The sequence below is a fragment of the Colias croceus genome, chromosome 3, assembly GCF_905220415.1.
Source record: "Colias croceus chromosome 3, ilColCroc2.1".
Taxonomy (NCBI): Eukaryota; Metazoa; Arthropoda; class Insecta; order Lepidoptera; family Pieridae; genus Colias; species Colias croceus.
This window is the reverse complement of record NC_059539.1, coordinates 5,952,083-5,964,205: the sequence shown is the minus strand read 5'-3', so window position 1 is coordinate 5,964,205 and position 12,123 is coordinate 5,952,083. Positions and strand designations below refer to the sequence as shown.

At 35.5% G+C, this 12,123-nt stretch overlaps 1 protein-coding gene across 2 annotated transcripts; it reads right to left on the bottom strand.

Moving 5' to 3' along the window:
• Positions 1 to 925: 925 nt before the first annotated feature.
• On the bottom strand, positions 926 to 6,568 carry LOC123706279 (phosphatidylserine synthase). Of its 2 annotated transcripts, none has more exons than XM_045655470.1 (8): positions 6,430 to 6,568; positions 6,015 to 6,210; positions 5,087 to 5,345; positions 4,687 to 4,997; positions 4,358 to 4,612; positions 3,946 to 4,168; positions 1,711 to 1,808; positions 926 to 1,032 (listed from the first exon to the last, which is right to left on the bottom strand). In XM_045655470.1, the coding sequence occupies exons 2-7, from the start codon at positions 6,176 to 6,178 to the stop codon at positions 1,761 to 1,763; spliced, it is 1,260 nt and encodes a 419-aa protein (XP_045511426.1). In that variant the 5' UTR covers positions 6,179 to 6,210; positions 6,430 to 6,568; the 3' UTR covers positions 926 to 1,032; positions 1,711 to 1,760. The 2 variants fall into 2 exon arrangements, with proteins under 2 accessions (XP_045511426.1, XP_045511427.1); XM_045655471.1 differs by having other exon boundaries at positions 6,469 to 6,484.
• Between the last annotated feature and the right edge of the window lie 5,555 nt (positions 6,569 to 12,123).

Here is a 12,123-nt window from a genome sequence, read left to right as displayed (position 1 = left end):
TAAAGACTCCACTTGAAAACAATCATAATCTGCATTAATAAGATATAATATAATTTTAAACACTCAGTGAAAAAAAAGTAATGCGCCAGCTTTGCCAGACGTTTCAAGTGCTACGTAAAAATTATTACACAGTACACGCAGTACAGTAAAATGTATATTTTATGATCAAATATAGTATAGGAGGTAGCAACGTTGACAAGAGTGAATTTTAGTATAGTTGGTTCTTTGATATACTGTTCATCTTGCTATTTCGGTTAGAGTCGAGACGAGTGCAAGACGTTTTTTCGTTGTTAAATAGGTGCCATACGCAATTTTTTATTTCAAAATAATTAAAATGTCATCGAAATAAGTGAAATTCCATCATTCCAAATTTTTGTCTGATGGATCTATCTAAAGGCAAAAGATTAAAAATTACGCGTTAATTAATGACTTTAAAGTTAAGTATATTTTCCTGTGCGCACTAATAAACGCAACCACTACCGCCAGCCAGACAGCTCGGACTCTAACCGAAATAGCAAGAGAAACAGTATATAAAAAACCCAACTATACTAAAATAACTTTTTTTAAAACGTTGCTAGCACCCGTACCAATACGTTTGCGTTTTCATTGAGCGTGATTGAGCGCTTATCACGTTGAGCCATTTAATAAATAACATCAATCATTAATAACTTTTTATATAACAATTGTAAGTAAAGCATGAACTTACATTCAATTACATTGGAAGCATTATTACGAGTTACGACCACATCATAATTTAGATAAAACAAATATTAATAATCTTTGAAGCTTTCTTATAAATCCATAATATAATAAAGTTATTCCATAATATAAATGAAAATAACATATATTTTCGCGTAAAGGTGAAAATTATCCATTTTTAATTTTAACAGTCTATCTATCTACGAATAAAGTAAGCTAGCTTTGTCTTTTAAAACAATTTGGCAGAAATAGGAGCTTTAAAATAAATTGTAACTACTTAATTTTATGACACACCACTATCCTCCTTGATATATACATGGTTGTACCAGCTACCTGAGAAGCAAAATAATAAAATCATAAGAATCACTTAGCGACACAAAAAATTAAAAATGCACGCAGTTAGAGCGCTTTCAATTCGTGAATTTCGTGTCGGACCGCTTCCGACCGAGCGTTATGTATGAAAAAAGAAGATCGTCCGTGCGCTGTTTTTCATTTGACCATTCCATGCTTGGCGACGACATAATTTCAAATTTTGCATACGTGTGTATCTTGCGCGAGCGCTTGATGAGGACAGCGATCGCGCGAGTATGTGGCCCGGAACTCGCACTCGTAAATTGCCGGTCCTTTGACTAGCGCGCAAAAACCGACAAAATAGGGAGCAGTGGGCAGGACGATGAGCACGACGAGTGGCATGACGAGTAATGTTGCCACACTATGTCTCTGCCTCCTTTCCTCGTTACTTCCCAAACCACATGTCGAGTCTGTGGCAGGCGTACTAGAATGCCCTATAGCTATCGTTTAAAATACAACTCGTTTGTTTGCTTGGCTACATGGTAAGTGACTAGCAAAACGGCTCAAGAGTTAAACAAGCCACCTATATGTACGGTAGTAGCCCAAATCTGTAAAACTCTAGGTACATACATACCTACATGCTTGTTTACCGATTTTGTGAATTACGATAAGTAAAGGGCCAAAATAGAAAAAATAATAAAATGGAATTGCCTGAGTTACCTTTAATTATTGACTTATTTTTACTACTCCACTATTGGAGGCACCTTTAGTTAGTTATCTTTCTTCGGAGTACTTGCATTAGAGCTTAAACTATTTGGCTGAAATCAAAAGAGAAAGATTGAATAAAGGAAAAATTATTGAATGTAGGTAAAAGCAGTGTAACTTATTCAATACACTTAAATTTAGAAATGTACTGGACAAAGCATTAATAGGTTTCTAACAAAGATACCAAAATCGCCGCCTTACTCCATGACGTGACTGTATAGCCACGACGCGACCTTGTAATTTTTCTCTCAACGCGCCCACTCAAAAAATATGTTTGAGAATCTCATGAATACAAACATAATGAAAATAAAATTTTAAGCCTGTTGCGAGTCCGGCGAAAGATCCTAGAGCCCGACTAACCCGACATTACACCGAAGATATCCCGGACATCAGCCTGTACGAGATTAGGATGGCGCTCAAACAGCTTAAGAACAACAAGGCGCCGGGTGAGGATGGAATCACATCTGAGCTTCTGAGAGCGGGTGGCAAACCAATCCTCAGAGTGCTACAGAGGTTATTCACTTCCACCTTACTCGAGGGCACTGCGCCAAAAGCATGGAGCAGCAGTATGGTTGTCCTCTTCTTCAAAAAGGGAGACAAAACCCTGTTGAAGAACTACAGGCCAATATCACTGCTGAGCCATGTCTATAAGCTGTTCTCGAGAGTCATCACGAATCGTCTCGAACGCAGGCTTGATGACTTCCAGCCTCCCGAACAAGCCGGTTTCCGAAGAGGCTTTAGTACCATAGACCACATACATACGCTGCGGCAGATTATACAGAAGACGGAGGAGTATAATCTGCCATTATGCTTGGCGTTTGTGGACTATGAAAAAGCCTTTGATTCGATCGAGACTTGGGCCGTATTGAGGTCTCTTCAGCGTTGCCGCATTGACTATCGGTATATCGAAGTGTTGAGAAGTCTGTATGAAAACGCCACTATGTCAGTCCGGGTTCAGGAGCATTGCACAAAGGCAATTCCTCTGCAGCGCGGGGTCCGACAAGGAGATGTTATTTCTCCAAAACTGTTTACCGCTGCTTTGGAAGATGTCTTCAAGCTCCTGGACTGGCAAGGACTTGGCATCAATGTTAATGGCGAGTACATCACTCACCTTCGATTTGCCGATGATATCGTAGTCATGGCAGAATCCCTGGAAGACCTCAATACAATGCTCGGTGGCCTCTACAGAGTTTCACAACAAGTGGGCCTTAGCATGAACATGGACAAGACGAAAATCATGTCAAATGTCCATGTTGTGCCCACTCCGGTATCAGTTGGAAACTCTATTCTCGAAGTTGTTGACGAATACGTTTACCTGGGACAAAGCATCCAATTAGGTAAGTCCAATTTCGGGAAAGAGGTCAATCGTCGAATCCGACTCGGCTGGGCAGCGTTCGGGAAACTACGCAACATCTTTTCGTCCAAAATCCCTCAGTGCCTGAAGACGAAAGTCTTCGAGCAGTGTGTGTTACCGGTGTTGACTTATGGATCTGAGACGTGGTCCCTAACCGCGGGCATGGTGCACAAGCTTCGCGTCGCTCAACGAGCTATGGAACGGGCTATGCTCGGGGTTTCTTTGCGTGATCGAATCAGAAATGAGGAGATCCGCAAAAGAACTAAAGTCACCGACATAGCCCACCGTATTAGTAAGTTGAAGTGGCGCTGGGCTGGGCATATAGCCCGCAGAACCGATGGCCGTTGGAGCAGAAAGGTTCTAGAGTGGCGACCACGTACAGGACGTCGCAGTGTGGGACGGCCTTCAACGAGGTGGACAGACGACCTGATCAAAGTGGCGGGGAGCCGCTGGAGTCAGGCCGCTGGTGATCGGTCGTTTTGGAAATCTTTGGGGGAGGCCTATGTCCTGCAGTGGACGTCTTGAAAGGCTGGAACGGGAGGGGAGGGGGAAAATAAAATTTATCATTTCTATGGAAATTTTAAGAAATGACACTTTAAATAGTGTAAACTCTTACATTTCAGTAATTAGAAAGATTAATAATTATTTTTATCTGATTATATCAATACAATTGCACTGAATCTTTTGTTGATATCTAAATGTTAAAATATTTAGTCACAATATAACTAAAAATAAATAAATAAAAATAAACAATATAACTAGTGAATTATAATTATATTTCATTCATGTTACAGTGCAAATGTTCTGAAAAGTTCATTTAACTTTTAGCAGCTCACCTTAAAATATCCGTCATATAATACAACACCATAAACACAGCCAACAGAGACTAACATTTGGATGACTAGCCATACAATAACATTGCACACTTGAGCTTGACCAAAAAGTTCCTTTCCATTTTTTATACAGAGCATTGATTCCGTTACCATTATAGCCCCATATACCCAGCATTGGGTACCAACTCTTTTGCATTTAGGGTCAGTGACGTAAGTATAATATTGTCTGAAAAAATATATAATTAAAACAAAAAAAAATGTCAATAATAAAGTACAGTATAATTATGTTATTAAGGATATAATACTATTTTATTTGGATTATTAACCACCATTAATTAAATAAGCTGATAATCATTATTTACAAGATTTTATGCCAATGTTACACCATTAAAAAAATCATGTTTGAAATACTTACCTAACTGATGGAGCTACAATAACACCTATAAGAACAAGTCTAGCTATGACTAGAGGATGTGATGGTGGCATTTCAAATATATGTTTCAAGAAAAAGGTATTCAATTCTGATAATTGCCAAAACACCACAAGCTGACTGAGTGCAAAGAATCTCATATATGTACAGTTGGGATCTAACCAACGCACAGGTGTCCACTGCACTGGTGTAAATTGCAGAATTGCACGCTTTATTTTACCAGTTGTAGAAGAAATGTCCCTAAAACAAAAACAAGACACATATAACATCATTTGGATTAGCTTCTCCAGCTTTTTACTTAATGTTAAACTTACCTGATGCTAACCCATTTGTACTCCCTCATTTCTAAAGCCTTACATATCTTCAAACCACACCAAATTCCAAATCCGTTGCATATAAGAACATCTAGGATGATTGAATCCCACCAACATTCTAAGAAATTCGGTAATAAATGTGCAAACGCTATCTCTGTTATTTCCCACATTATTGAGATAGCCCATAGAAGGCCTGTATGTCTAAATAATATTGCTTTAAACATCCATCCCAAAAAATGACCCCAAGCAAAAACATCCAAGTGAGACCAGATTCTGGACAAACTTATATCAGTGCAATTCACAGCATATTCCTTAAAAATAAATAAAATGAGAGAATGATTTACATCAAAAAAAAAAAAACACAAGTATTTCAAATTTCAATTCTTATAATACAACATACCTTATCCATGTCAATATGGAAATTGCGTAAGTTTGGATCAATCCAATACATTATGGCATAGACTGATGAATAACTTTGGAATAAAAGGAACAATAATGCCAATAAGTAAAGCACTGACATGCCAAAAACAATTCTCCATACAGCTGGGTGAGGTCTCGTAAAGGGTCCATTAGGAAATGTAAGTACTGATACTATTAAAAAGAAAAATACTACACAACATATTCCAGACCATATATTGTCTTGAATATTACTTTCATCTCTGAAAAAAATAAAGGTGTTGATTTAGAAATATGCTATTATTAGGGATTATGAGTGTGAAGCGGGAATGCATACAGTTAAGGTTATCATCTCCCACCACTTCCAACTGCTGGAACAAGTTTTTTAATTTAAAAAAAATTCATTTTAGGATTTTAATTCACCAATATTTATATTTAATCCAACGTACAGTATAATATAGGATAATAATAGAGAGACGTCCTAACACAAGCATTTAATTGCTTAAAAGGATGTCTCAATGACTGTAAAATTGTAATCATATTTGTTACAGAATAAATATTTTTGATTTAATAGGTTTTCTGACAGCCCCGGCACTGCGGGAAATGCGGGCTACATGCGAACCCTTGTGAACCAAAGCACAGTCATTTGACAATATACTACTAAAGATACTACCTATACTTATGTATATATACTCATAGCATTTCAAAATGATTTGTAACTGAAGATACTTTGAGCCTAAAATAAATACTCTTTAATCCCTCAGTCCCCGGAATCACAGACACAATAGAAAATCTATTGTCGTGGTCTCATTGGGCCGCTCGGTGGTCAATGGGTTAATTACATTCCTATACACCATGAACACAATTATGATAAAATAGGATGAATTGGAACATTAGACTATAAAAGGCAGGATAAAATATTGAGTTAATACCTGACAAATGCTGTATAAATAACTGCCGCAATTGATACAGCTAAAAGTGTAATAGTATGTGGTTTATAAAAAAATTCCAGCGAAATATCGTCTACAGGTCTTTCGTTTATTGAACTAAACGCATATTTATATTCATCCGATCCAGTTGTACTACCACCCTCCATGGTATTTTCATTTATAATCGTATATTATGTAACTGAAATAAATAAATAAAGAATATTATCAAAATTAAAAGACTAACGATGAATTCAGTAAAAATTATAAAATAATAAACGAAAGAAAAGAATGACCACAAAATGCTTGTAAAAAATCCTAAGTTTTACTTTTTAACAATATGAAAGGAACAATGGTTAATTTCATAAATTAAAGAAAAAACTTATGTTAATATTCATTAATCACAAAGATTTTCCATCACCTGTTAAATTTTATTCATGAAATTATACAATTGTTACACCTCGTATCATCATTTTAGAAAATAAACTCGTGAACACAGAGCAAGTAATATGTGAATGATTTTCAAATTCAAGCTCTCTGCTCTTTTCGATATTTTATATGCTTTGATACGGGTCTTTTCACTTTTCAAGTTTAGTACACTTCAAAAATTTGACAAATTGGAAATTTTATGTAGATAAAAAATTACTACAGGCACAGATCTACTAACTATAGGTTACTTATTATTTTGATCGGTGGATCCTAAGGCCGCGTTACCACCTGCAAGAAAACTTCCGCGAGAAATGTCCGACAGTGTCCGACAGTCTGGTCTGACAGCAACTTGCAAGTCTACTTGCAGGTGGAAACGCGGAATTATACTTGCAAGTTGCTGACGGACAGACTGTCGGACATTTCTCGCGGAAGTTTTCTTGCAGGTGGACAGGCGGCCTAAGGGTGGATCGATCCTTGTCAATAAGACACGTATAAAATCTTTATTCATTTATTAAATTTTGATACGAGTTCACTATCCATGCGCACTCTTTTCTTAATTATGATTTATGACCGATCATAAATACCCGAATACCCGAGTACCTAGATCCCGAAAAAGAAGATCAACTTTGATTCCCACGAAGTGTGGTAACTTTACAACTTAAAAAAAATATACCGGCTGAAGAACCTCCTCCTTTTTTTGAAGTCGGTTAAAACATACTTTATCTGTTTAAAACATTTAGGTAATTTAAAGAAAGGATTTTGATCCATTGGTATGAAATACGGTTTTGAGAGGCAAAAATCTCCTTTGGTGCATAGAATTTACAAAAAGGTGTTTTCTTATAATTTTTAGGAAACGATACTTAATTTTCTTCAGATATTGTAGGTACGCACAGTGAAAAGATTTCTCATCGGTATTTAACTACTCTGTCTTCGATATTCTTATTTTCTTCGTGTGAATGTACTGTCCATACTGTCGTTCTATAAATTATACCCCCTCTCGTAGTCTTGTAGTAAAAAAGTAAACTAATATACAGTTACAGTAAGGCCCCGTTTCCACCTGCAAGTAAACTTCTGCAAGAACTGTCCGACAGTCTGTCTGACAGCAGCTTGCATGTGTAAACTATTTTGCAAGTTCTGTCGCGACAGTTTGTCAAGCGCTTCTTGCGAGAAGTTGCGAAAGCATGTGTAAACATGACTGCGTCTACTCGCGACAGATCTCGCAGCTTATCGGTCTAGTTCCGTATATCTCGCAGCAAGCTGCAAGTATCGCCCGCACGGCTTTTGATTTTTGCTTATTTGAAATTAATGAGTCGTGATTGAAGAATTGTGAAGAATGAAGAAACTATAAAGTCGATAGGATTATATGAGATCTTAAGTTGGAATAATGTCATTATTTTTTGAAAATGAAATGAAAATGAAATGAAATGAAAATTTATTTTTTACAAAGTTTTTATAATAAATTTCATGTCCGCACAATTCACCGACAAATTGGCATACAATATATATTTATATTATGCTTATCTAATTTTATAATTTAACTAAGTTATTATTTAAACAATATATTATTTACATTAGTTCATTAGATCATTTTACATTCAATAGTACACATTATAAATTATAGTATACGATTTATATCACAAAATAGAATAGAAAAATTGTGACAGTAATTCCTATCCCGTCACTCGCAAGATCGTGTGTAAACACCTCCGCGATAAGTTGCGATAGTATGATCCGCGAGCTTCTCGCACTACATTGATTGCAGCAATAAATTATTGCAGGATATGTAAACGACATTGCAAGTAACTCATGCAAGACTTCCGCGAGTTTACTTGCAGGTGTAAACGGGGCCTTATACACATTGTAAAAATTAATTTACTAGTGAGGTGTGGAGGTAACTTAACAGTCTAATACGTAGTATATATCTGTCAACTGTGTGTCGCCTCTACACATAGGCCAGCGCGCTGGCGCGGCGGTGCGCTTGCAAACGCGCTTGTGAGTAATCCACACATTGGAAGGTCGTTCAGGTATGGTTTGGTTCGAGCCAATGTGCGGACGGATTCAAAATGGATGTAACAAACAAAGAAATAAACACACTTTCACATTTATAATATTAAAATAATATTAAAGTAGGATTTTGACTGACCGGTTGGCTTGGTTGGTAGTTGGGTTTGGTTTGGTTTGGGTTCGATTCCCACCCGGGGCAAATATTTGTGTGATGAACATAGATGTTTGCTCCGTGTCTGGGTGTTAATTGTCTATATAAGTATTTATTTAAATTTATATATATATATATATATATAAATACCAACTTGGGCACTAAGTTGATCCAGCCCGACTGCCGTGCATTCCTGACTCCACCTTTTCCCCGATATTACTCGACTCCGGTTGCATAGATCTTACCCGGAGTGGCAACGGCGCAAAGTTTTGGGCGATGTTGCCAATCGTATTCATGGAGAAATTGATATACTCAACATTTTTATTGCTAAGATCTTGAACTGAATCGACTCCGTAACGGCCGAAATTCAGAAACCCATAAACACTTGTTGGCTCCGTTTTATATACGAAATCCAAAGTCGTATGTTGATCAGATCCATATATATTATCAAAATTAAAGCTTTATTTGATCCGACAAAACGAAACTGTATATTAAGTAACGTAGATTAATTTTTCGTAAACACTGCAGTATTTGTTGGCTCCGTACACAAACATAGGTAATGTTCCATACATTGCTAAATCCGCCTAGACTAGACGAACTCGACTTCGTAACGGTTCAAATTTTGAAATGTTCAAATACTTCTTGACTCCGTTTTATATACCAAATCATAAGTCGTTTGTTGATCTGTTCCATTTATATGCACTTACATGACATTGACATGCGGATATGAAATTAGGGCTAGCAAAAAATCTCCTGAGTTTTATGGAAGTTGAAGAAGTCGACCGTAATTCAATTGAAACTTATAGAAAACGTTGTGAAACTAAAAATACGGAACCTTTCGTCATACAGTGACGGTGATAATTCTCAAGTAGTATGCAGCCTACAAATAACAACCTACCTCTTGAATCAGGGCAACTTTTTGCGAACTCTACACGTAAGATCCATATTGTGATCCGTCAATATTTACTATCGGATTACGATATTTATTGACGTGTAGGGTAGTGTATTGACGGATCACAATACAGGGTTAGTTTTCAATGACCAGCCAAAATTTAAAATTAAGATCTAGATATTAAACCAAAGGTACATTTGAAACATTATTGTCGAATAAAGTAAAATAAAAATAAAAGCATTCATTTGAAAATGTCTTAAAAATTGCCTAAATCGTAAACACCGCCAGAATCAATGCACTTGGGTGCGTGCGCGCATCGCCAAATTTATGTGTGTGCTAACTTCTACCTATCTTGGTTGTTGAACTGAATTGTGCTTTTGTAATGTCCACACGTTCGCTTTTTAGTGGTGGACAGGAATGAAATCTAATTTAAAAAAAAAAACGTTATTTTTTTCATTAGATCTAAAATGTTATCGATTCTGAACCATTTCTGAAAATTTGGCCGGTCATTGAAAACTAACCCTGTATATCGCTGGATTTCTGGAACTCCTTGTGATCTGATCCCAGGACCTACATCGCAAATCGCAATATTTATCTTGCCGTCATCACTTCTGGCTCGTACAAAGAACGTTTCAGTACTGACGCGATATGTATTTATGGTGTAGGGTGTGCTGTGATCCCTCCCAAGATACATCAGTAAATATCAAGATAATTATCATAATATTTATTGACGTGTAGCGTTCGCCTTTGCCCTGATTCTGATATCAATCTGATAAAATAATTAAAATGTTAGATTTAGGTCAAAAACAAATGACGACTCATATTCCTGCACAAATTATCCATTGCGGAGTAAATATGAGTGTACGCAGATCGCCAACACGTTTAACCAGCAGTGGTGCAGTGGGTACTGCCGGTGGATCGCATCCCGATCTATCGAAGCTAAGTTCGTTTTCTACGAGTTCTACGCCAACTGATACTCAAATTACTTATAGACAACGGAAACAATCGCTAGAACAAGATTGCAGATGTAGTGATGATCCCACCAAAAACATAAATGTAAAATTTGGAGCCGAGTTCAATCGTTGACTTAATTTGCCAAAAAAAGAAATGAGATCTAAATGTGTGCCAAGTTCTGCAGACAGTCCAGAAATTTATTTACAAAGATGTATTAAGTTCTTAGGTTGACTGAAAACTCAATTGTTTTATTTTTCCCTTAGAGAACAATGTTTATTCCAAAATATAACTTTTTTAATTTGAATAATATAATTATTTTCACAAAGCAAACAACTAATGACCTATTGAACCCCATAATTTGATGAGGCTAGTTTTTAGAACCTCACAAAATATAAACAGTGTGTAAAACTAGCCTCATCAAATTATGGGGTTCAATAGGTCATTAGTTGTTTGCTTTGTGAAAATAATTATATTATTCAAATTAAAAAAGTTATATTTTGGAATAAACATTGTTCTTCAAGGGAAAATAAAACAATTGAGTTTTCAGTCAACCTTAGAACTTAATACATCTTTGTAAATAAATTTCTGGACTGTCTGCAGAACTTGGCACACATTTAGATCTCATTTCTTTTTTTGGCAAATTAAGTCAACGATTGAACTCGGCTCCAAATTTTACATTTATGTTTTTGGTGGGATATCATTACTTTTTGTACAGAAAATTACTCTGCAAATTTGATTTACTTTATGAATATAATACTTTTTATATACGATTTTTTTTTCTTGCGGTTTCTCTGTATGGTTTGTTTAGTTTTATTTTCTATATCTTCTTATATGTTATGAATGTCAGCGCACATTGCCCCGTCATTATCTGCAATTTTTTAAACTCGTTTTCTGTTTAAAAGATTACATGATTTTCTAAACATCCAGCGTGAATTTGTACACACACTATGAACCAAGATGACTATTTAATTATTTATGAATTTATGATATGATTATTTAATTATTTATTTATTTACATATTTATTTACACTGAAATTAAAACTAAACTAAAAACTCATAAATAAAGAATAAATAAATGTGAATATGTAAAATTATATATTATTTTTAACTGTATGAGCAATATTTTTATTACAATTTTCTTTTATTTTACATTTAATAACAGTTTTGAATAAAGAAATCATGCAATCGAAGTAATCCGCCCTAGCGATACTAGCGCGAGTGAGTGTGATGTCAGAGGCGCTTCGAATCTACAGATGTTTCGTCCTAAAATATGTAAACTTCAATAATCTATATCTCAGTCATTTATTGATGGATTTCAAAATTTTTTTCGGCCACTGCTTAGTTTTGATCTATTTTTTAAGACTAGTAAGGTGAATATACTATTTTCTATTTTTTTAAACTTTTCCATTTTTCCATACAAACAAAATTAAATACAAATAAATTCAGTATTTTCTGATTTTTTCCTTTGTATACTCACTATTACCTAGTTGATTACAAAATTTGAACTTTCTAGGTCATCTGGAAGTGGGTTAGGTTTTGTATATGTCTATAAGTCAGTCAGTCTTAAAAATTGCGATTTTTGGATATTAATATCTACGCAACTGTTTAATCTGTATTTATGAAATTTAAGGTTCTTGTTTATCTTGAGGTCCTCTTGATATGTACCAAATTTGGTTTATTTAACT